We start from the raw sequence: 25467 nt of genomic DNA, 5'->3' as shown, positions 1-25467 counted from the left end.
CTTGCCACACGCCGGCCAGAGAACCGGCCTCTTCTCCACTGGGACGGAACATAAACTGGGTTACCGAAACCTCTTATTGCTGCAGTAATGCGACCACTCAGCCAGTTTATTATCCATTCGGACAAGATCCTTAATCTAGGTATTGAAGAGGAGAAAGAATTCCTGGTACAAGGGACCCAAGGAGATAAAAGTGTAGTTTAAAAACTGCACCGGTAATCCCACACGAGTGTTTCCTCTGAACACCGACCACAGCTACAGCTGACAGCCCTTCCCAACAACTCCACACTAGCAGTAGCATCACCGAACTGTTAACGGTATGATGTGCTTTACAGCAGGCTCTCTTTGGTATAAATACTCTGTCACCAAGCTAGCAATACTCTACAGGAAACGTCTGCTATGGACGTGGGGAAGGTAACACCACACCAACCTAAGAGAAAGTGATTGCACGTGTTTAATCACTTCTGCAAGATTCGACTAAACATTCCAATGCATTCCCAGCACTACCCTATCCGAGATGCACTGACAGACATCTAACAGTACGTGTGCCATGTCAAGGAAAAGCTTTAAGGAAACACCGCTTCACTCCGAACGAAAACGTAGCTCTTTATGACAGCGCTAATGGGAGAACACGGCGCCAAGGCGACACTGCTGTTCTGGCTGCGGAAAGCTCCGTGGATTGCTTCGGTTCGACGGGGGCTTGCTGGTCCCTCGTAAGGCAAGCTCACTGTAAACTCTAGTCACACTACATCGTCATTTAAGGCACTACAATAAGGGGACACACCAAACAACTCTTCATCACACATACCTGTGCAAAACAAATCAGAAGTCTCCTGTCCTCGCGTGAAGCTCTACTCCTCCCTCAGTGCTACAGTGATGAGCTCTAACCATTGCATTATATCACATACATTCCAACATGAATCAATTCATTTTGGTTTAAATACAAAGGATACATCAACTCCATCCCCAGGAACGTTTAAGAATCAGACAAACACGAAGTACAGAGTTCAAGTATAATCACTACACATTTTGATTACAAAGACAGAACATTTGGGGTTAGCAGGAAGTTTTGCTTGTTATAGTTTTCTAATCAATATGTACATATTTCATTTTATGTAAAATATTAAAACACCACCAATACAAAACTTCTAAAATAGTTTTAAATTCAGTAATAAACTTTAAAATCTGGATTTTTTTTTTTTCCTTTTTTTTCTTTTTCTTTCTCTTTTTTTTTGTTTCCTTTTTGCGGTTCCTACATGCAGGTACTGAATACAAGTCTTGTTAAGAGCGCTTTAAAGTAGCTGCTGCCATATCCCGGGGGATACGCTCACAGGAGTATAAAAAGCTGTACACATCAATACAGTGATGTTTCATTGTATTTCAAATTCGACTCCTTCCTAAATGAATCACGTGAGGAAAAAACCACTATGATAAAACAGAACAAAGAAAAGCCCTGTGCTTCTGTGAAGAAATCCAGCTCCATTATAGGACCCGGCATCTGACATGCTGCAGAAACCAAACGTTAGAGCAGTGCTGCACTGCGCGTTCTCGGCTGAAGGCTACAGCGTCCTGGCAAAGCTGTGGAGTTCTGCTGCACAGTGAGGTCGTGAACACAACTGAAAAAAACTTAAGAATTTTGCAATGAAGGCAGCAAAATTCAGCTGTGTTATGGAGAGACTGAATTGTCAAGAAACAAAGAGATTTTTGGGGTTCACAGGGCATTATCCAGAATGGATAACGTTCCCAGGACAAGGCGGCTGCCTCTACCAGTCCTGAAACACAGCAGGGAAGCGAACAAAAAACATCGAGAGAAACCACGAGCTGTAATGGCTTTTGCAGAACCAGCAATTTGTTAGAGAAAAAGTGAATTAGAGAACAGATGTTAAAATACGAAACCTCATTCTAAAACTGCCCCAGCAACGTAACGAGAGAAACGCGCTTTATGTTTTTTAGTGGCGACATGGATTTGTGCAAGCTGCTAAAATGCAATCTGCTCGTCTTTTTGTTGAAGTTACCCAAGTTTAAAAAGCCATCAGGATCCGTCTTCCAAGACACTGATTTCCTTCCCCCTTTTGAACAGCACAACAGAACAGCTTTAAATAAATGTGGCCATGAAACGTTTTAAAAGCATCTATAAAAAGGAAGTAAAACTTTAAAACCTTAATTAGTGACCCTCGGACTGATAACAAAGCGTGCTGCTCCGTTAGTGACTGACCTCACTAGAGACGCTTGTGAACAACATACAGGCAGATCAAGGAGAAACAGGAACCAGGCAGTCATTACCAGGTACAGGTTCACCCGAAATCCTTCCCCAGTCCCTCAGGCCTGTTGCAGGACAGTGCTCTACCAGGAACTACAAGTACGAGTACTGGTTGATCTTTGTAGGGCTCAGCGGGTATCCAGTGTATATAGCAGATCCTCTGGAAGCACCAATATAGGACTGGGGAGCAAACTGGTGTTGGTACTGGGCCGGCGGAACGTTTGCGGAGGTCAGCAGGCTGGGGCCCACGCTGACAGGGACCTGGTGGACGAGCGTGCTGGGGTGAGCAGCGTACGTGGCGTGCCGCGAGGAGCCCTGAGGGGAAAAGAGGTGGGCGATGGAGGTGGTGGAGCCCAGCGTGGCAGCGGTGGTCGGGGCGTAAGTGTACATATGCGGCTGGCTGGAGAGGTGCGCGTTGGCCGTCGCTGCTGCCAGGTGGGGATGCACGGGGCTGCTGTGCTGGAACGTGTAGGGAGCCTGAGAAATAGTTGACGTGAGGGGGGCCACATAAGCTTGCTGCCTACGTGGGACAGCGTTTCCACTTCTCTCCTGTGAGGCCAGCACTGTTGTTTGCTGGTTCTGCAGGGAGAAGAAGTAAATAACATTACTGGCTGTCCTCAGGGAAAGGAGGTGAGCAAGGAAGGGTCATTCTGATAAACACCTCCCTTCCAGCTACAGGACCAACGCTTCTACAGATCCTTCTTTCCCAGCTCCATAGAACCTTCACATAGACTTGGGAAAGGTTCCTGCGATTCCACCAAGACAAATGCTACGCTCTTCCTCCACAATGGGCTCAAACTGCCACAGCCATATGGGTGCAGGCAGGTCCCAAGGCTGACCCAGCCCTTGGACCCTTCGTACATCCACTCCTCCGCACCTCAGCGAGAGCAGCAGCAGGACTGCCCCATTTCAGCCCAACACAGCCCAGCTTCTCCCTGTGCCAGGAAGGAAGTGGGGGTGCTACACTTCCTCCCTTCCGAAAAGCCACTAGGGCTGGTCTCAAAGATCAATGACATACTGAAGTGAAACCAGCCTCTGAGAGTTTCGAGGGGAGTCAGGTGCTAATTAGTTAGTTTCGGGCGCTAATTGTTAGTTTGAGAGAAATGGTCCAGCCTTTATCTCCTGGTTGAGCCACTGTCGGATCTCGAGAAGGACAATAAAGAACAAAAGAATTTCCTTACACTGTTGAGTGCCTTCAGTGCTGCTCTAATCCAACAGCTGGATCTCAGCATCACTGGGAAGAAAGACTCACAGCAAGATAAGTGTGAGCAGGAGCACCAAGAAAGGGTATGGACAGAACTATGCTTCCTCCTCCTGCCCTCTGGTACAGGAACAAATTCTTTCCCTTGAGAAACTTCACCCGTACTCCCTGTAGGAGTTTATAGCTATAACTGTAGCTAGTCCTACAGTTTTCTTACATTTTAAGTCTATCCTGACCAGATGATGATCAGAAATGGGTGGAATGCTATGTTTTCTAAGACCCGTGTATTTATAGGCCAACTAAGAATATTACAAGCCTGCTGATCATGTCGTCACTGAAAGTACAGTGTATTAAAATATATTTTATCTTTTTCAGTGATAGTAACTAAAATAAGCTACAGGGGATTTTTAATAACAAAAAAACTTAGTATGGGGATTTTCTCTCCTAAAAAGTATTGTCTTCTTTAGATCTGTACTAGTACTGCAAGTTTTTTTTATTTCAGCCTATGGTAAAACTTGTTCTAGAGAAAAGAAGTTTTCATCAAAAACAAGGAAGCTTTTTTAATGTAATCTCTGGATTATTAGAAATTCTTCCTTGTTTTCTGGTTTTAGGAATCATCCACATCTCTGTAAAGCTTTAAATAGTATAAGCACAGTTGTTCTATGTCCCTAAATACCATACTGCCACCGATACCCTGCCCTGCGCAGCCACAGGGCAGAATCAGCTCCAAAGAATAACTGAGGTAGCAGCTATCGATCTGCTTGTAGTCAGGCGTCTGCCACAGAGCACAGCGTTCCTAACGCGATTCTAGAGCGTCGCGCCAAGGGGCAGCAAAGGTCAGGCAGTGCTTACCTGGCTGAGGTTGAGAGGCTGCACTCCATTCGTTACCACACGGTGTGAGCGGTACCCAGTGGGCGTTATACAGCATCCTGACGACTGCCCGCTCACAGAGGCCACTGGCTTGGTCTTACTGGTGCTGCTAAGGATACCTGCAAAGATTTCAAAAGCTCAGCCCGTTCCTTCCTCTCACATGCTGTACGCTGTGATAACCAGCTTAGAAACACAGGAACTGTTTCTCTAACAAAGCCTTCCCTTCAGTTATGATTTAAAATCCGATTGTACAAAAAAATAAATCGTCGGGAACTTCTACAGACCCTTCTAAAAGCGGCCAAACACACACGAAAGGTAAATCTATCAATGACGCTGGAAACAGGCCAAGGCTTGCTCTCTCAGAACAGCAGCTGTGGAACCTAAAGCGAAAACTAAACCGCTGAAGACTCAAAACACATAGTCCAAAACATCAAGGACAAAGCTGTCAGGGATAAGACAGCATCTGAGCCTCGGCAAACACTACTGAGCGCAGTGACGGATGCAAGCACGCCTACCTGAAGCCTGGGTAGCTACGATGCAGTCATTGAGCTGTGTTTTCAGTGGTGGCACAATGATAGTCCGAGAGCTAGAGCTGTCAGATGCTCCTCTACTTGGCAGCTCCAGGGCACCGCCCGTGCTCCTGAGAGAGGAGAGCGGGTCTGTGGCATAAGGGCTGTTCAGGGAAGAATCGGAATCAGGGGAGTCATTGACGGTAACGTAGCTGATGACATTGGATCTCTGCTTCATACCCAGACTGCAGGGAAGAAAAACAAAACCAAATGGGAAACTCTCCAGCTTTTCCCACAAGACACAGGAGATCTCCCTTTCATCCCCTCCCTCGTCAGATGAAATTCTGAGTAACTAGAGACACAAACAGCACAGCAGACGTGATGCAGAGCTTTCTGTCTTACGCAGAGCTGCTTAGCCTAGCCAGGGATTTGCATGTGGTGTTCTCCACTCTTCTCGATGCTCAGGCTGAGCTCAGGACAAAGCAGCACTGGCTGCCTTAGGAACTTCCTACCTGGCAGGTTTGTATTTGCTGTCCTCTTCCTCATCGGTGTCGCTCCGAATGGTGATGACGCTGACGGGCGGGCTGGGAGTGTCTGGGATGACAATGGGCTGGTGCTGCTCCTGCACAGGGACGAGGACATTGGAAGAGGAGGACGTGGAGCGCAGAGGACTGCTCCCGATCAGCGAGTAAACCTGGGAGGGCACCGTCTCCAGAGCTGAGCTAGGCCTGAAGGAGAACCAAAGGAGTAGTCAGCTACATGTGGAATAGCCACGGGCTATAGAAGAGGAACAGCCAGGCTCCGGTGGGCTGGAGCACGCCCACAACCACAAGAAACGTCTTGAATTCAGAGAGAACCTGAGTGCAGACACTCATACAGGAACACGCCACAGAACATGTTCCAGAAGTGAGCAACCCCCCAGCAGTGCTCTGAACAGGACTGATGCACCGGAACACTGCCAGGAACCCTTGCTGAGCAGCCATCAGCTCTGTCACTTGTATTGCTGTGACACCACCACACCCTGAGGCGTAAGCCCCGCTTTGACCAGCACGCTACGGCGTTTGTCAGCTGTGCTCCTTGCACTCCAAAATTAATATCGCTTGGATCAGGGACTACAGCACAGAACCTTTTCTCAAGACACCTTCAAAAGCAACTGCAGCCCATTAAAGTTACACAGACGACGCCTCTGTGACCAGAAGACCAGTTTTACGCACTGTAAAGGCAAAGTCCACAAGCACACCACCAGTCTTCCGAGGACTGGGAAGAGGAGCCTTACTTGGCTGCGCACGGTGCTGGCTGCTTGTTCTTCTTTGCTGGGACGTTGCTGCTCTGCTGCTGCCTGACGACGTGAGCAACTCCAACATTCAGCGGCTGCGCTGTAGCTAACGTCACATGGTTGGTCAGCAGTGACGGCTGTTGCATGAGAGTGCTATATTGATTCCCATGGGAATGGGCATTCCTGGGGCAGGAAAAGAAAAGACAAAGACCCAAATCCCATGACTACACTGCAGGCACCACAAGCTGCACCCAGACCCTGAGGGATCCTGAGGGCAAGGGAGAAACTCTGTGCACTGCAGGCAGCGCTGCGATGGCACACGTTTCCATCTGCCACGGAGCTGGACCCTGTGAGATCCCTACCTCCAGTCAGCCAATTGCTGGCTGCCACCGATCGTCTCCGGAATCACAGCCGCTGGCTGAACAGAGTTGTGCAAAGCAACCCCTGGGAGCTGCTGCCAGGTGGAAGGAAGCAGGATCTGCTGGGTTCCCCCAGGCCAAGCCTGCTGCAAAACAACAAGCAGATACACAAGTTCACTAGGTTTCAGCTCCTCCAGGTGTGGAGAGAGATTTGTTCCAAGCAATAAATGCAACTTGTGTAGATTGTTAGCTTGCAGAGATAACGGCACGTCAAAAGGTCTTAGTACAGTAAGGGAACAAGAAAAACAGGGAGAGGTGCTCCCCTGGCCCTTCGCTAACCTCTGGTATCACAGATGTCACCTGGGGAAAGAGCGTTGACGTGGGGCTGCAGGATGCAGCTGGATATCGTACTGCCAGGTGCAGCAGGAGCGTTGGGGACAGTTCGCACACACCGCTCTGCTCAAGGATTCCAAAATAGGAAGCCAATTTGGTGCTTTCTGATTTCCTGCCTTACAGGGCTCGCTCTGAGAGAGCTGAGACAGCGTTACTGCGGAACTTCACCCCACCTCAACTGAAGTATTAAAGAAAAGACACACAGAGAGAAACATTTACTTGCAAGGGAGATAAGTGAAGACATTTTCAAGTCATCAGTGTTATTAATGTTCCTGCCCAAATTGACAAAATGCAGGTTTTTTTCGGGGGAAAAAAGCCAAAAACAAAACCAAAAAAATCCAAATTTGGCAGTACAATATTTCTGTGATAATAAAAATGTACATCTCTCTGTCTTGCAATTTGAACTGCAAAAGCATAACCACCTGCTATTTAAATGAAGTATTTCTGCAAGTAACAGATCCACTTATTGTAAACACCGGTTCCAAACAAGAAGCCTTCAAAGCAGAGAACTGCTAACACCTCTGCCAACATAAGCGGAATAATAACAATATGAAAAAAAAAATAAAAAGAGAAATATGTTAAGAGTCACACCATGCGTCTTTCCAAAAGCCAACACCTGCACAAGACAAAGCAGAGAGTTTAATACAGCAAGATATAAATTCCCAATGAGAGGCAGAAATCGGGCCTTCCAAGCGACGAACTGTTTTGACAGAGGAAGGACAAAAATACGCAAAGCTTAGCAAATGGCTAATGCAAACTCAGGTGAAGCAGCAAGGGAGAAGTGTCGGAAGCACTAGAGGTGAGCAAATTCACGCCAAAGGCTCCCAGAATCCAAACAGAAATAGTGAAGTCCTCCAGAGAAACTCAGAACCCAGGCTCACGGTCTGGGGACGGCTGGCTCTGACCTCCGTGGTGGTGCAGGGGAGCTGAACGTCAACCCCGCTGCACACACACAGGAGAGGAGAATTTGCCTGCTGGATCAAACACTCAAACACACTTTTGAAAGCATCACTAAACTCCCTCGCGTCCCAAGCTCTGCTACAGTCACCCCTTGCCATTTTCAGAGCCCAGATTGCAGCCTTTCAGCAATCGAAACTCAGGAGGAGGAAAGGAGATCCATCCCTGGGTCTGTCCGGCTCGGAGCCGTGACCCAGGAGAACCCCACTCTCCTGCCTTCCCGTCCTCAGGAACAGGGAGCAGTTAACCCTGTTCAGAACTCAAACGAATGAGGTTTCATTTGGGTACAGGTATGACTCGAGCAAATTCCATTGCAGCAGAGGTGTCCCTCTTGGAAGAAAATGACACTCAAACTACCACTTCAAAGCCACAAGAAACAACATGGTTCACATAATGGAATGTGCTTTGAAAGACATGTGAGGGTACCAGCGCTTAAGTGCACTGCAATGTTTTCAAACGCTTCACTGATCTGATTCTGGAGTTTGACAATGACTTCTCTGTGGCACCAGCAAAGCTGCTCTGGCACAGGTGCCAAATGAACACAGAAGAGGACAATTTGGAAAGCATACGCTCCTCAAGGGTGTGTTTGTTTCCTTCTCCCATCCTTTTTAACAACTACTCCAAATAGACTAACTCTGGCTACTGTCATTTTGGGTACGAGCGCTCACTTTTAATTTCAACCAAGAAATACATAGGGATATGAAAGTGTCTGGGAAGAACAGAATCTTTATCGGGGTGAAGCAAGTTACCTGCGATTGGCTACAAATAACAAAAGGCCAGAAAATGATTCTCAATGTTCAACAGAGGTTTGAAGAAATCAACTGCTAAAGCAATACCTAAATGACTTTGCTAGTACAGATTCATAAAATCATAGAATGGGTTGGGTTGGAAGGGACTTTAAAGCCCATCCAGTCCCACCCCCACACCTCCCACTGGCTCAGGGGCTCCAAGCCCCATCCAACCTGGCCTTGAACCCCTCCAGGGATGGGGCAGCCACCACTGCTCTGGGCAACCTGGGCCAGGGCCTCCCCACCCTCACCGTGAAGAATTTCTTCCTAATGTCCAATCTAAATCTCCCTCTTCCAATTTAAATCCATTCCCCCTCATCCTATCGCTCCAGGCCCTTGTAAAAAGCCCCTCCCCAGCTTTCCTGGAGCCCCTTTCAGTACTGGAAGCTGCTCTAAAGCCATCTCTTCTCCAGGCTGAGCAACCTGATTATTTGCTATTAGAGATTATTTGCTATTTTAGCCTGTGCTTGGTGACCTGAGACGTTTCTACATGTAAAGCAGCTTTACAAGCATTGAAAACGTAGCTAACTTGCCAAGTAGTTCAAATTCTGGCCATCCAGGTACCTGTAGCAGAGTCAAGCTAAAGATTGATTCCTTTGTATTTAATAATCAAAAGGCAAAGGTAGAAGAGTAAGCGAAGAACAAGAACAATTACCTCTCTTCTATGGCATAGCTTAGAACAGCTTTGCAGTGCTAGGCTAGCAAAAATAACAGTCAATGGATCTGGATTCTTTACAGAGCCACACTAAACGTCAGAGTCAGACAGTGCTTCAGCAATGTTGGGGAGGAAAACAACGAGACATTAAGATGTAGCAAGAACACAGCCACAAGATGGCACATGCTTCCATGCCCTCTGCAAGTCTAAGTTAAAACAAAAACTCAGTTAGTGAACACAATCAAGGGAGGCAATTACCAGTACTGCAGCCGTCTGTTCTACCAGCGCCGGCCGGCCGGCTGTGCAGTTCAGAGTAAAGGGAACCGCATACTGCGGCGTGATGGTGGCTACTTGAGGATGAAGAGTTGCTACCATTAGTGGTGTACAGCTTCCCTGTAATGTAGATCAGGCAGTGAGTGAAACACACGTACTGAGGCAGGACAAGTGGGTTCAGCAATGGGCCAGGGAAGGTTTCACCTCACTGGCATTCTATGGTGCTCAAGCAGACTCCAGAATTGTAAGGGATGCAGTGACATGAACACCCAGACTCCTCCGGGCACATTCCTCTAAGCAGTTCCCTGAAGGGAACACAAGGAACGGGGACTTTGGGAATAGGAGCTCTCCAATGACCAGTTAAAAAGTTAAAATGAGATAGTGCTACTGGTGCTTTACTGGGTCCCAGTGAGCAGGTTACACTACTCAGGCTGCACTGAACCAGACCAGGATCTGACCCTGGGAGGGCACAGCCTTCACCACCCTGCCTCGAAATCAACACACGGTTCTCCCGGAAAAGATAAACAGGGGGATTTCACAGAGGGCACGGTAAGGCTTTTGTATCATGAAAGAGCAAAGTTATCTATGATGAAACCACCGAGACATGTATTCGTCCATCAAAAGTCTAATTAAAACTAGGTTCTGGTGTACAATTAGCACTCCAGGAACAGCCAGGTCTGGAATCGGGTGGGCCTCCTTCAAGCGAATTTTGCCTTCTGGATACCCTCAACTGCATGATTATGCTACACAAAGCAGAGATTCCCCGAACGCCAAAGTTCCTTGGACTGAACTATCTCAAAACTGCTGCTCTGCAGGGAGGTAAGTAAGTACAATATCTGCCTGGGGAGTCAAGCTAAGAAAGCATTTGCTAACGTCAGAAGAAACTAATAAAACTATGCAAATAAATAAAAGTGCACTTAATTATAAAGGAAATCACAGTTTTTCAGTGATAAAACCTGTGAATTCCTGGGCACTTGCTGTATATTAAAGTATTACTTTTTTGAAAGAAAAATTATTTCAATTTATGAGACATCACTGTTTAGAATTATTGGTGAACTTTGCTATCGCATAGTCTTTAAACTGCAACAAAACAGAGTCACGTCATCGCTACACATCAATTCACACTGACGAAGTAACTAACTGAGAAGGGTTTAGAAGTCACGTTGTTGATTTAAAGATGAAATTTTAACGAGTCATTGGTGTTGCCACTTCTGTTCACTGAGACCTTGGTTCTCACAGAAATTGATTCTTCTAAACCCTGCTGCCACATTTTTAGAGCGTAGGCAGAGCCATACACCCAGAAGACAGCGCACAGCCTGGTTTTTAGCAGCTGAAAACTACATATTTATCCCCGTTATTATATCAAACTTCTAAAAGCAGGGAGGCACAGGACATAAAATAGTTCAGACCTTAAATATTCCAGAAAACCAAACCAAACCAAGACAACGCTGTCTGAGAAGTGATTTGTGTTTAACCCTTCAAAGTGTTTGGAGAACCCCTGCACAACCCGGCTCTCCTGGATGGTGGCAGGAACTGCAGTTAAGTCTAAGAGGATTTGGGGTTTTTTTACCTGTGTGAGGACTCCAGACTGGATCTGCAGTGGCTGCGCTGCAGGTGCCTGTGGGACAATCGGGACAGCGTTCTCCATCCTCACTGGGAACCCAGAGTGCTTTGTGGTCGCCTGAAGCCCAGCTGCGGAGGACAAGAACACATCACTGCTAAGCTGCTGTCGTAGACTTTTTTTGGGTTTTAAGTCTCTTTCTGAGATCAAATTCCTATCAGGGAAGGGCAGAGGACAGGGTCAGAAGGAGAGAAAGCTGTTCCGTTTGACAAAAGCACAGTAACAAAACACCAGCTGGAGTGAACGCTCTGGCAGTCCCGGCACGCCAAAGGGCAATCATGGACCACCAGCCGTCACCAGTTCAGCTCAGCTGAAGTCCATAGTCTTGTTTTCCGAAACACAGATAACACAGACACCTAGTTCTGTGTTGCTTGAAGCTCAAACCTTACACTCTCAGTTCCCATTTCACACATTAACATTGACATAACTCAGATATAAGCATAAACAGAGAACTTTCGGGCTTAGTAGAGCTCTGTGTGTGCTGACCTCACTCTGTGACAATTTCTTGCGAACAAACTACCCAGCTGCATCAGGGTGGGTGAGCCGGGCCTCAGAGAGCAGATCCGGACTCAGAGCACAACACAGCACACTCTCATTTTCAGATAAGCCTGGCTCCTCTGCTCACTGCTTTCTGTGGAATGCTGCCGTGTTCAGTTTGGGGGGAAAAACTGGTTGAGCAACTAAATGAAGACTGCAACCTAGGCAGGCAAGATACCATCACCTGCTCAAGCGTGACCTGGAAGAGAACCAAACTGTCTACATACATCTGGGCAACAAAGCTGGCGAAGGGTTTAGAGGACAAGCCTTATGAGGAGCAGCTGAGGGAGACAGGATTCCTTAGTCTGGAGAAAAGGAGATTGAAGGGAAACCTCACTGCTCTCTACAACTACCTAAAACAAGGTTGTAGAAAGGTGTGGGTTCATCTCTTCTAGTGACAGGATGAGGAAAAAAGGCCTCAAGATGCGCCAAGGGAGATTTAGATTGGATATTAGAAGGAATTTCTTTGCATTAATAGAGGAGGAATTTCTCTGCATTGGCAGAGGCTGCCCAGGCAGGTGGTTGTCTAAAAGACAAGCAGATGTCATACTTGGGGACACGGTTTAACGGCCGAATGAAGAGGGCTGGATCAATGATTGGACTTGGTGATCTTAAAGGTCTTTTCCAACCGAAACCATTTCTGCGATTCTCTGGTCTGCTGTGCATTCTCAGCTTTGGGCTAATTACAGCTTCTCTTTTCTGCCTGACTGAAACCATGACACCACACAAAGGGGTTTTCCGCTTACTTTGAAAAGCAGGGGGGCAGACAATGAACGTTTGCTGGAATGGGTCAGTCTGCGTGCAGATCTGGGTGGTTCCAGGTTGTAGGGAAACGCTCTGCTGTGCCACTCCCGCAACCGGCGCCGCAGATGATGGGTACAGAGCAGACTGATAGTTTAGCAGGGAGACGTCCGAGTTCGCCAGGGAAAGAGTAGCAGCAGCGGTAGAATTGGAAGCCAATACACTGGCCTAGGGGAGAAAAATGAGATTTATCGCTCGTACTTGTTATAAAATAAGCAACAAGAACCATCAGTGTTCTGCTGTGAAGTTTGAAGGAAAAGGCATAAGACGATATGGGGGAAAGGACAGCAATCGCACCAACTTGACTTATGTTGCTGAACTGGAAGACAAACAGGATAAGGTGAGCAAAGAGGCTGCCTTGGACTGAGGTTTGAAAAACTCAGTTTCAAGATAAGACTACAACTTCCGGAGAGCAATTTAAATACAGTATTTTGCAGGACAGGATTTGGCCTGAAAGCAAAAGATTATACGACTCCATTGCTTTCATTAGCATCCAGCAGCTAAAAGGCACTATATACCTGATTGTGTACGGTATTGAGCTGGTTGTTAAAGCTCATCGTCAGATTTGTGCTTGTGTTAGGCGCAACATGAGTGGTGAACGGGCTCTTAATCTGATTCACTGTGTCATACATATTAACTCTTCGCTTGCAGATCTCCATATTCTGGAAGCAAGATTTCACACTGAAATAGAAGGAAAACAGAGATGTGAAACCAGTTCAACCTGGACATGACAGATTCCCAACTGCATGCACATCCCTTTACGTTTAGGTTATTGTTTTTCCTTTCGACCAACAAAGAATGCCCTAAAACACAAAAAGGAAGCTTACGAGCATCCCCCTCCTTATCCACACCACTGCTGTTTTCAGATCAGCACTGACAGAAAGCAGAAAAGCGCTTTTCTGCATTTCCAGTAAGTCCTCGTGAAACAAAACAAGGAATCCAAGGGAACCTACTGATTACTGTGTGGGAAATCCAGTAGATGCGTCATGGTAACGAATGGGTGGTTCAAAGTCTTCAGTGGAGTAACTCTCTTATCTGCATCAATCGTCAACATCTTCTTCAGCAAATCAATATATTCCCTTCGGTCAGCCTTCTCTGCCAACATGTCGGTCCCTTCTAAGTCTGTCGACATATTCACCTTGAAAACAGAACGAGAGTCATTCACAGAAACAGCACATTAATTGCTGCCTCACAGTTCAGTAATTTCACATCATGCAGAAATATTAATTTCTATCTCTCAACCAGCTTAATTTCATGTGCTACAGCGCTAACTCACAACCTTTCCCTTGCTCAGAAGTCAAACTTACACATGGGATTCTCACTTCGACATGAAGTTGGTCTGTTCAACAGAAATCAACCAGGCTTCATGCTCCACTGCCTGGCAACATGCCCTGTTTTTTTTGTGGGGGCTATGAGGGGGTAGCAAATCAGCATGGTGACTCGACATTCTCTGCACAGATGAGAGTAACAGCAGCTACAAAAGCTACTGAAAACTCAGACCAACAAAGTTAAGACTCGAGGCCTCATTATATTAAAACCACTCAGTCATAGAATCACAGAATATTTGGGCCTGGAAAGGACCTTTAAGTCCATCCAGTCCCACCCTCTGCCATGGGCAGGGACACCTCCCACTGGCTCAGGGTGCTCCAAGGCCCATCCAACCTGGCCCTGAACACCTCCAGGGATGGGACAGTCACAACTTCCCTGGGCAATCTGGGCCAGGGCCTTAACACCCTCATCGTGAAGAATCTAAAGGCACTTTGCCTCTGAGAACAGAAGGAAAAAAAACAGAAGCAGCTGTAGCATCTGTCAACATTCCCAAAGCCTAAGAAGATGCTCGATCCTACAGACACATCTGGAGATGCTCAGCAGCAGCAGGCCAAGCCCTATCTAGGAGCCTAAGGAAAACCAAGGAATTCCTAACAGCTTCATTACTGACATTTTGGCAGTCTTTAATACAGTGATTTCTGAGGCAAACCTGCACCGTGGCAAAACTACATCAGTGTTTTCAAGCACGTGGAAGAGGATTGCTCCAGCATGGAAGCCTCATTTTGAGAGACCCCAATAATGAATGGAATCACTGTGATCGTTATCTGTGTGTTACATGAGCTCCACACACCTGCGCCATATCATCCAAACAGTTGAATATGTATTTCCGAGCTTCTTTGGATTTTATTCCTGTCTCCAACTCATGTTCTTCTGGGGTCTGCAAAAGGAAGTGTTTGTAATATAAACAGAGATATCACGCATTGGCAAAGAAAAAGCAGTAAGAAAAGAGCCAAGCCAGGTGATCAAACCAACACAGCCAGGGGTTCCCGTTCCCTCAACTGCAGAGATTATTGACTGAGAAGGTGAATTAACAACAGCAGAGCTTCATTTCAAGACTTCATGATGTAGGGCATCGGCCAGAGGAATTGAAGGTTTCTGATTTAGGAAGAGAAGGGGCTATAAATATTTTAAATCCCTCTTTCACAAAGGAGAAGAAAAGCCAAATCCCCTTCCTTTTGCTGTTCAGCTTCACAGACAATTGAGTGCACATCTGATTCTGTCCTGTCCTCCGCTGACACACAAACAGAATTCTGTTAAACTAACAAACACCCTCACGAAACACTCCCGGCTTTACTGCTCGTATTGTCAGGAGATGACAACAAGATGACAGACTTCACCAAGGCTGGGCAGGCCACAATCAGTCACCATTATCTCAATTCCTTTGACGCCCACTCTTTGCTGGTGCTATCACACACGGCTGCTGCTGTTAGAGTACCAGGTTTGTGGTTTCTGAACTGAAATACCCAAATCAGCTCTGTTTGAACAGCATTTCAAACCCATCTCCACTCAGAACGTTCTCACAGCACACTAAAACCAGGTGTGCCTTGGTATCAAGCCCTCGATGAACAAACCAGAGCTGGGAATTAAAAAGACAAGACAAACCTTTAACCTCCACAGTGGGTAGCCCAAATTTGGATCTCTGTTAAAAAACCTGCTTGTTTTCGTTCCCGCACTGAGAAGATACTCCGCCGGAAGGCCTTGAGTTTGTGAAATATAACGGATCTAGGAGAGAAAATTAAAAGAATGAGGACTCCCAGTACAAAGAACTCATAGCTCATGAAGTAATTATCAGTCAGGTTTGTTCACAGCAAACAGGAAACAACCTGTAAATAAAGAATACCGAGACAGCTGAAATTGTAAATCGTAGTCTCAAGTATTTTTAAGGACACTTGACATTTTTGATTATATTAACCGCAGAAATTTTAGGTTTTAAATACATTTTTCTTATTTTACGGAAATATCTTTTGTCCAAGTATATGTGAGCGGTCTGTAGGTTTTGTGAGACATGGATAAAGTGATACCAGCAGTCATTAATAATAATTTGAGAGAAAAATCCCAGAGGTATCACATATGTACATGTAATCAAGTATCCGAGCAACATGGTTGTGCCCGGCTATGTAGGCTCTAGGCACATGGTTTGGGAACAGTGCCATGGCAAAGCTCTCCCTCACCGGGAAAGAATGACCAAACCTTTGTAGTCAAGTTCTTGCATCCTCAAAACCATTTAATATGCTTTACCTCATGTGCAACAGAAAAATGGCTCAGAATTGCAGAAAATACCTCTGCACAGCCGTGACGGCATCAGCAGGATGCTGGTAGAGCTAACAAATAAAAAGGCATGCTCAAAAGGAAAGAAAAGAGCAAGTTATAAAAACCCACAATAATAAACTTGTCAAAATGCTCCAAACGTTGCTCAACTGCTGATGCTATCTGCTCTCAAGACGTAGCACTGCCTCTCCCGTGACTCTCTTCAAAGCAGGCTATGTGCAGGCCTAAGGAAAAGTTCTGCTAAGTCTGATTTCTAATGCGAGGCCTGGAAACGCAGCGTCAAGGTAACCCAGCTCAGTTTGAATTATCAATCACACACCCTTTAGCATGTGTCACTTCTTATTTGCAAAGCTCCTGCTGTCCCACTGTGCCAGAACAGCCGAACACGGCTGGGCACTTACCTCCCTATCATAGCCCGTGATCTGTGTGAATTCACCAACCCATCTCTGCTTGTGTCAGTGCAGGTCTAAAGCGTCTGCGGGTCAGTACTTTGCATATCTACACAGCAGTTCAGCTCACAGTTCTGCTGTTTTCAGGAGACAATCCTTGCTTTACACCCCAAAGGTGTCTAAAAAACAATTGTGAACCCCACCCCAAGCCTGGAACTCTCTCCTGGAGAGGTTCTCTCAGAAAATGTGAAAGCAAGCCTTCCTCAGGTCTCAAGGGCTGAACTGATATCGAAATCAACCACATGAAGTCACACCTCACGGTGCCTCACAAAGGACTGCCAAATCCTGTTGATGAAGCAATGGAACAAGCACCTCCTCCCACCCACCTGTGTGACTTGATAAGGTTCTCAGAATTGCACAAAACTCCATGAGCAAGGCAACCACCCAGCTGAACCCCAGCTCTTTTCTAACTCATTCTGAAGCACCTCTGCGTTTCCTTTGGAAATCCACAGAGCTGGGAAGAAGTAACACCAGATGAGTTTCCAAGAAAAACCACACTAAGCATTGTATCAAGATACCACCATAAAAACCACAGTGGAAAAGCCACTCTCAAACCCCTCCCATACAGACTCTTTGTCCTTTTCCAGGCAGCAGCCAGCCCAGGTGACCACGCCAGGTATCCATGGAAAAAAACTAATTAAACCAAGATGCCTTTTCAGACTCATACTCTTCCATTCCAGAGACCGCTTGGGGCCCATGCTTTGCATTAGAGATGAGGGCGGCTGTAGGTATTACCAAGAGAGGAATGACAGGCTGGCTCCATCTCCACACGGAAAAACTACCCTCATGGTGAAATTACAGAGGGCGTTCCATGTCTGGACACACACCTGGCGTCTGCTTTGATGGGGAGGGATTCCAACAGCTTTCGGCGTTGGAAGCCAGGGGGTTACTGTAAATGGTCCCTGAATTGGATGTCAACCTTCAATCCAAGTTAAAAGCCACATAACTCAATGCTCTGTGGTACAACAGAGACAGACAGGCACTGGGAATTCCACAAGGGGAATGAACTTAGTATGACGGGCAACGGCAATTGGTAGGAAATGGAATTTGATGTAGGTGACGTTGGGTTCAGCAGGTCCGGACACAGATGGTTATGGTTTTGTCTGAACGTCCACACATCCGCCATGCGGCTCACCTGATCGTACTCAGATGCTCCCGGATAGAGAGGCCAGCCTAGAAAGAGCTCCGCAATCACGCAGCCCAGTGACCACATGTCGATAGCTTCACAGAACGGCAAACCCAGAATGATCTCAGGAGCTCTGTGAGGGAAAACAGACAAATGTTAAACCTTTCACCCCAAAAGTGTGCTGTTCTTTCCCGTAACCGCTCTGGATAACGCCTCTCCTTCTCTCCTCCACGCATAAGTAAACCTGTGTGAAACTAAGTGATTCCCTTTAAAGCAGAAGATGTTTCCTCAAGTGGCTTAACAGATCCCAGCCTTCTGGTCACTGGATTTGTTTTATGTGCCGTCAGGTCCCAGCAGGCCTTTCCTCCTCCAGTGACCAGTCTGATCACACTCAACAGTGTGCGTCGTGCAAGGCAGCCCCGAGACAGCACACAGCCTGCCCTAAAAAACTGGGAAGAAAAGCTCCAGCAAACGGAGCTCAGGCTATCCTCAGCAGATGAGTTACCAGCTGCAGGGGCTGTCTGTTCCCTCCTGGAAAAGCACAGCCTCTGCAGCGCCAGGGAAAAGCAGCTCCTCAGAGAGCACCTCAGTTTCTATCGGTGGGTTTTCATTCAGGGTTTGCGTGGGGACCTTGGAGTGTTAAAACAGCTGGAGAGAACACAGCTGGAGATGGTGAATGCTCAGCAAGGTTGTGCTACAGATTTCTGTGCCCTGAACCACAACCAGTGCACAGTGTGCCCATCCAGCCCAGCCTTCACAGGGAGGTGAAGAACAGAACTCCAGGCAGGGTTTGCTTCTGCAACAGACTGGAATTTCAGGGAGATTTCTGTCTGGCACTGACTCATAGCACAAAGGGACTTCTGAGTGCAACTCTGCGCTTAAACACAGCTCTGAGACAAACCCAGGCCATCCTGTCAGGCAAAACTCTGGTCCCACATTTGCATACAGCACAAAACCCAAGTGCTGCAAAACCCACCTGAGCCAGTATGGGAATTTACTCTGGAAAGTACAGGAAATACAAACACCCTCATCTTCTCCATGCATAACTAACACAAGCACGAAGGCAGGTGAGGAGTCCTAAACCCCAGGCTATCTGCTTGCTGGTTGCAGCACACCCCTGGGCCTGCCTGACATTTCTTGTGTGACAGAATGGACATTTCTGTTGTTAAAAGTGGCTCTGAAACCAGTTCTGATCTTTCCACAGAACTCTAAAAAAAAAAAAAAGAGGGCTTGCATAACGTGCAGGTGTCGATGGATCACAGTTGCCACAGTGGCTCAGCCTGAACATACCTCCCAAACGGTTGTAATGTGGCACGTGGTGACTCTCCAGTTAATCACCCCTTGTGTCGTGGTGACACAGATGCAGCTTCGGTTGAGGTGACTCCGCTACTACCAGCAGCCCGTCTCCGAAACAAACCTGCTCCTTCTCCCTGCTGCCCAGGCACGGTGCCCCCCAAAGTGCCACATCCACCAAGAGGGGCAGAAAGTCGAGCCAGTCGACTATCCTCTGTCCTTCAGCTCTAGAGCAAGGAGGGTCTTCCATTACGTCAGAACAATTCATCAGAATAACAAACTATTTAAGCTAAGACATTCTGATGCTTGCTTTCCTCGACACAAATCCCCTCCTGCCTTCTGATTTGTCTGTCCCTGGCAGGAGGTGACTTTGGAATGGTTTCACATAGGTGAAAATATAAACTCGATGATGCAAATATGACAAGTATCTGATATCTGAATGCTGAACACCCTGCTAAACAGTTATGTTTTAAAGAACTCTGCTGGAATAGATCCAGCTTTATCAGCGAACAGGTGCGCACAGGAGGAATCCATCTCTAGAACTTCAGTCTTCTCCAGCAGAGTGAGCACAATGCAGTCACACATGGGATTTTGAGACACCCCTATAGGCCACTGGTCTACCAGCCATCACCAACAAACCCTGCTGACCCTCTTTACTGTCCAACTCACGCAGGGATTGCCAGTTCAGATAGGAACTGACCCTGAACGCTGTGTGCATGAGTTTCCTTGGGTTGGAGCAGCAAACAAACTAACACGGAAGTCAAGCAAGCAAAGCACACTAATCCTTCACAAATGCGTTAAAAACCCCACCAATCCCAGCGGGAAGAGAGATTAGTGGCAACCATAGCTGGATGCAACTGTTAAGTCTTTAACTGCGTGCTGGTATAGGCGTGTGCATTCTGAAACCTCAACAGCAAAATGACAGCAAGTTTGGATTTACTCCCTGGAACTAAATCAACGCACTCCTTGCAAGCCACCTCATTTCATGCCAATTGCAAGACAGAGCCAGTAAATCATGATTTCTCTCATCCCCATGCACACTGCTACGACTGGTGGCCTTACAAGTGAGCGGGGACAGGACAACGGGCACTGGGCGCTGGCATAGTTGGGCTGCCAGAAGTTGAAGTGACTTCAGGGTCTTAAGCTCTCTGAGATAGAAATCAACAACATTCCTGCACTGCATGCAGGCTTGCCAGCCTCTGGCTTCCAAAGCTGGCAAACACGCTCAGGCACTCTCCAAAGAGAGAGGATTCACAGCAGCAGCGGAAAAATCCGAGACTTACTCCCAGCATTTCAAAACACAGCATGTTTACACACGGGGCTTGTCCCTGTGAAGAACGATGGTGACACAGAGCTCATACCACTGTGACCAGCAGTGCGGTGAACAAGATGATCACCACTCAGGGCTGGATTAGTAAGCAGCCAGCTGGATTTGGCAGCACGCACTGCTGCTTCCCAGGCCAAACCAACAGGGACAGAAGTAGGTCAGGTAGCCCAAAGCAGAGGAAAGAAACAGGTCCTACTGCACTCTGCAAAGCCCTGCAACACCCAGTGGCACCTTCGCGCAGCTCAGACTGCTCAGGCCTTCAGCTCAGCACCTCCAGCCTGCGAGATGCCTCCACACAGACCGCAGGAAACATCAGGAGGCAGGGACCAGATATGCAATATAGGATAGGAGTGAACTTCCCTGTCTGAGCAGCAGAGAGATCAGTCTGCCCCAGAGATTCCTCATTTCTGCAAGCTGTCTGCTTCCTTACATTGTTTATCCTCCCCAGGGAGGACAAAAACATCCATACCCTTCCGCACCTGACCTAACAAGCATATACTCCTGTTTCCAGGTGCAGAATTACTGCAAAAAGATTTCAGGAGTGCCACAGAAACCAGTTGCTAAAAGCATCACTGTTGGAGTTATCCTACTCCCATTCTGTGCTTGGCTTCAGAGCCAAGGAGCAATTCCTGGGCTCTTCTACTCCCACTTGGAGCCAACCACGTCGGCAGCAGAAGTGTCCCCCTTGCCTGGGGCTGCAGCAACACTTGGGGATATAGACCCTGTCTCTGCCTCAATGTGTCCACCCTGACAAACCCAGTTCCACCTCCAGCTGGGGTACAGCTTCCACAGCATCATCCTGACTGGCACAAGCTGTCCCACTGCACCATCAGAGCCCGGAGCAAGCAATGCTCTTGGACCTCCAGCAGCACCCAGCATAATTAATAAAGGAAAGGCTTTTCCTTCGAGGTACATACACCAGAAAATTCACCTGGCAGCACCTGAGTCCGGATGCTTTGGACATCTTTACAGGAGACAGAGGTCACATAAGCGCCAGTAACAAGTATTAAAATCACACCGGTAAACACAGAATGAGAAGTTTGTTTTTAATAGCTGACAAGAGAACCAGAAGAATGGGTCTATGCTGCTTTATTAAACACAGCATTCAAAAATTTCCAACGTAGAACTCGCCTAAACACTAATTTAATGTGAATATGGTTCAAGCAATCCAATTCTCCCACAATAAGCAGCTTTCCACACCATCTCCATAAGTTCCTAGACTATGGATTTTAGTAATCACCACCATTAAAGTAATTACATATCACTAAATATTACATTTCCACATCAGCGCATTCTTAACTTGAGTCGAGCAGACAGTCTCAACCGCCATGCAATCTCCGGTTATTTGCCTTCCTGGCAGCATCAGTCACCCCTTGTCAAGCGGAAGTGGCCCTGAACCCAGTGCCGCGCACAAAGATGGAGCTGCAACTTCCTTCCCGGCAGCCCCTCCAAAATACCGATCGTCCCAGGCTGTGCGGCCTCAGCCAGCCCTGGTCTGTGCGATAACAGAGGCTGGAAGCTCTCTGCCTCCCCAGGCTGCTCTGCTGCAAGCCAGACAGAGCAGATTCAGAGGGCTGGAGCGCCTCCCATTACACGGGCAAGCTGAGACAGTTGGGAATGTTCAGCCTGGAGACCTTAGAACAGCTTCCAGTACTGAAAGGGGCTCCAGGAAAGCCGGGGAGGGGCTCTGGATAAGGGGGTGCAGGGATGGGACAAGGGGGATGGTTTTCATCTGAAAGGGGAGACTGAGATATCAGGAAGAAATGTTTTCCCGTGAGGGTGGGGAAGCCGTGGCTGTCCCATCACTGGAGGTGTTCAAGGCCAGGTTGGATGGGACTTTGAGTCCCTGCTCCAGTGGGAGGTGGAACTGAATGGGCTCTAAAGTCCCTTCCAATCCAAACCATTCCACGATTTTCCATCAGTGGGCACCTTTCAGCGTAACAACACCCTCCTCAAAGCACTTCAGCCGCAAGTGGTTTCACAGATACAGTGAAGACAACTGCCTTAACAAAACCCAAGAATCAATAGTTTGGAATTGGAAAGATCGGTGCCAGCAGGCTGAGTGAAGATCATGAGGAATGGATTAAGATGAGTCTGTACCACATGAAAGAAATGGCACGGGGAGCTGGTGCTGCGCGTTATTGGAATGAAAAACAAAACAAGGCAAGGATACAGGGAGCACGAGGGACACACAGAACAGCCTACAACAAGGCAGGGCTTCCAACTGAAGCCAGGAGGATGGGAAAGACATCAAACAGGGCAGAGACACAGGGTGGGGTGGAGTGTCTTGAGTCCTCTGCCACGTCCCAGCTGGAAGGACTAGATACCAGTTAAGTTTCGCGTCAAGTGAGCTCACATTCCACCAAAAGCACCCCTGACAGGCAGCACAGACCTCCTCACATCCCTTTGATGCTACGAGTTCCCTCTGTGTCCATTTATTGAAGTCTCCTGCCACTCACATTGAAATACACGCTATTAACACAGCCACGCTGGGGGAGGGATTGAAGGGAGAAGCAGAGCTTGCTTTAGCTAAACATTAAAACTCAGAAAACGCACTTGCTACAGCTTGTTTTTAATTCTTAGATGCCAGTAGGGTAGAAGCCACTTCTAGGTTTTGCTAAGGGAAGCAGAGATCTCACTCACTGCCATTTTAAAAGAGCCAGAGGTCTCAAGAAAGTGTGACACACCAAGGGTCGACAGAGGAAGCCATGTGCTCATGGTGGGGGTTCAGACAAAAATGGAAGCATAAGAAACAGGATAAAAAGAAACTGGCACCCCTTTGACTTCTCTCTCTTGTGAATGGCTGTAGCTAAAGGACCTGTTTCAGTCCATGGTAAACAACCCAAGATGCACCACTTGGTTTCCCCAGTTTGCTACTTCACCCATGCTCACAAACTAGCGACAGGGTAAGATCAGCTTATTGCACTAGTGGGAGTAAAAGGAAAGTGCCAGACTGTAGATTTCGTAACCCTCACAAAGCAGAAGTTCTATTTATTTACACACAAACTGCAGAAGGAACTTCCAGGAAAAACGCAGGAGCATGGACAGGATCATCTCCTCCCCCCAGCCGGGATGAGACCTCATGGCAGAAGAATGGGGCCTTCCTAGAAGGGAGCCCCTGGCACCCCAAAGCGCGCACAGCGTCAGCACGTACCTGTAATAGCGTGACTGCAAGTACGTAGAGCACACGGCTTTCGAGACGTGGCTGGCAGAACCGAAGTCGATCACCTTCACCCTGTAGGGCTGGCGCGCGGGGTCCACCAACATGATGTTTTCAGGTTTCAAATCCGCGTGTATCAGACCCAGGCTCTTCAACTTCATCAAGGCAGTGGCCACTTGCTGCAGAATCGGCCGGATGTATTTCAGGGGCAACGGACTGAACTTATTTTGCTTTAAGAAATCGTACAAGTTCTGTTCCAGCATCTCAAACACAAGGCATGTATGATTCTTATGTTGAAAGCACTCATAGGAGCGGACAAAGTTGTATTCATCGGCATTCTCACTACTCAAGCGAGAGAGGATGCTCACCTCTATCTGGCCCTGCCTGGCGTAGGAAGGATGGTTCTTCAGGATCTTGATGGCTACAATCTCCTTTGTGCTACGCTTCCAGCATTTCGCCACCTGCCCAAAAGTCCCTCGGCCCAGGAATTCCAAAACCTCGTAGCTGTTTGTCATAGAGCAGAGGATCTCGTGCTGGACCAGCTGATAATCCCCTTCGCCGCTGGAGCTGCTGCTCTTGGTGGTTACGGTGGTGGCAGTGGCCGCAGCACCCACCGCAGGTCTGTTTTGCAGCATGAGAGGTGGATGTTCCTCAATTATCTGCACGCTACCGTTGCTGTCGACCTCTTCACTTTTCCTTTTTAATCCACATTTTTGGTACGGTTCCAGTAAAGAAACGTTGCTCCTGTGCGTGAGGGCCTGGCTGTTCTGGTAGGAGGCTGTCGCGCTGCTGCCCGTGCTGTCGGCCGCTGTCACCACGATGTGCTCCACCGAGGGAGCCGGGAGAAGGAGGTTCTGGTCGTAGGCAGGGATGCTGAAGTTGGCTACCTGATGCGAGGAGCTCGCTTGCCCTTGAGCTGCCGGGGGGAGGTTTTTGTTGTGGGTATAATACTTGTCACTACCGCTCTGTCCTGAAACATCCCAGACAGAGGGCTCCACTTTCAGTTTCTTGGCACTGCAGAAGGCACTCGAGGATACTGACGGAGGGGAGAACACCTGCAGCTGTGAGGCCATACCTGGAGAGAGGGAGAGGAGCGCTCGTTGGGGCCGCGAAGCGCGAGATGCTCCGCCCGCGCGAGGCGTTGCGTGCCCGGCACCGCTCGAGGCCCCGCGCGGGGACGGAGCCCCGCCACCCAGCTGGAACGGCCGCGTTTCGCCCCGGCAGCGGCCTCCGCTTTGTCCCCGAAGGCAGCGGCACCGGGAGCGGCTCAGGGAACTCGGGCCGCTTCCCCCCCGCCCCCGGGCCTGTCTCAGGCCGCCGGGGTCACCGTGAAACCCGAGCCCCGGGAGACACCGCCCCGTCTCCCCCCCCCCCCCCGCACTCACCGCCGGTGGGGGTGTCTCAGCCGCGGGCCGGGCCTGCCTGGGACTCACACCGGGCTGCGCGGCCCCGCCGCGGGCGCATCGTAGCCCCGCCGCGGCCGCCGGCCCGCGCTCGCCGGGGGGAGCCCCCAGGCCGCTCCGCCGCCGCCGCCGGGCCCCGCCGGGCCCCCCCCCGCCCCGCGCCCCCCCCTCTGCGCCGCCCGGGCCGCGCCGCGCCGCTCCCGCCGCTCCAGGCCGAGCCAGCCGAGCGCCGAGCGCCCAGCCCGACCACGTGACGCGCGACGGCCGGAAGTGGGCGGGCACCGCCTGGCCGGAAGCGGAAGCGGGGGGGCGGGGAGCGCGGCCCGGGAGGGACCGCCTCTGCCCGGCCTCGGGGTCTGCGGCCGCCGGCGGGCGCGTCTGGCCGGGCCTGAGGGCCGTGTCCGGGCCGCCTCTGCCCGCCCTCGGGGCTGCGGAGACTCCGCCCAGCTCTCGGCCCCGGCTCTCGTTGGAGGGAACGGACGGCCCAGCGCCCCCGGAGCGGGCCGGGCCGGCTGCGCGGGCGTTGGACATCCCGGAGAGGAGCGGGGATGCTCCTCTCCATGCCCAGCTATTGCGATTCTCCAGAGCGTTTCTTGCTTTGCTCTCACAGGTTTA

The 25467-nt window shown here is 48.9% G+C and overlaps 1 protein-coding gene across 5 annotated transcripts; it reads right to left on the bottom strand.

Moving 5' to 3' along the window:
• Positions 1-1220: 1220 nt before the first annotated feature.
• HIPK1 (homeodomain interacting protein kinase 1) lies at positions 1221-24997 on the bottom strand. 5 transcript variants are annotated; one of them, XM_054087536.1, is made up of 16 exons: positions 24835-24997; positions 23444-24524; positions 17679-17802; positions 15429-15548; positions 14617-14703; positions 13451-13635; positions 13016-13178; positions 12443-12665; positions 11109-11230; positions 9524-9658; positions 6476-6618; positions 6114-6296; positions 5350-5565; positions 4844-5082; positions 4311-4447; positions 1221-2572 (listed from the first exon to the last, which is right to left on the bottom strand). In XM_054087536.1, exons 2-16 carry the CDS (start codon positions 24520-24522, stop codon positions 2351-2353), a joined length of 3378 nt encoding a protein of 1125 aa, XP_053943511.1. In that variant the 5' UTR covers positions 24523-24524; positions 24835-24997; the 3' UTR covers positions 1221-2350. The 5 variants fall into 5 exon arrangements, with proteins under 5 accessions (XP_053943511.1, XP_053943506.1, XP_053943507.1 ...); XM_054087531.1 differs by having other exon boundaries at positions 1221-2836; positions 24835-24996; XM_054087532.1 differs by having other exon boundaries at positions 1221-2836; positions 6476-6615; positions 24835-24996.
• Positions 24998-25467: the final 470 nt, after the last annotated feature.

The sequence above is a fragment of the Cuculus canorus genome, chromosome 24, assembly GCF_017976375.1.
Source record: "Cuculus canorus isolate bCucCan1 chromosome 24, bCucCan1.pri, whole genome shotgun sequence".
NCBI lineage: Eukaryota > Metazoa > Chordata > Aves > Cuculiformes > Cuculidae > Cuculus > Cuculus canorus.
The sequence above is the reverse complement of the archived record's forward strand: the minus strand, read 5'-3'. Positions and strand labels throughout refer to the sequence as shown.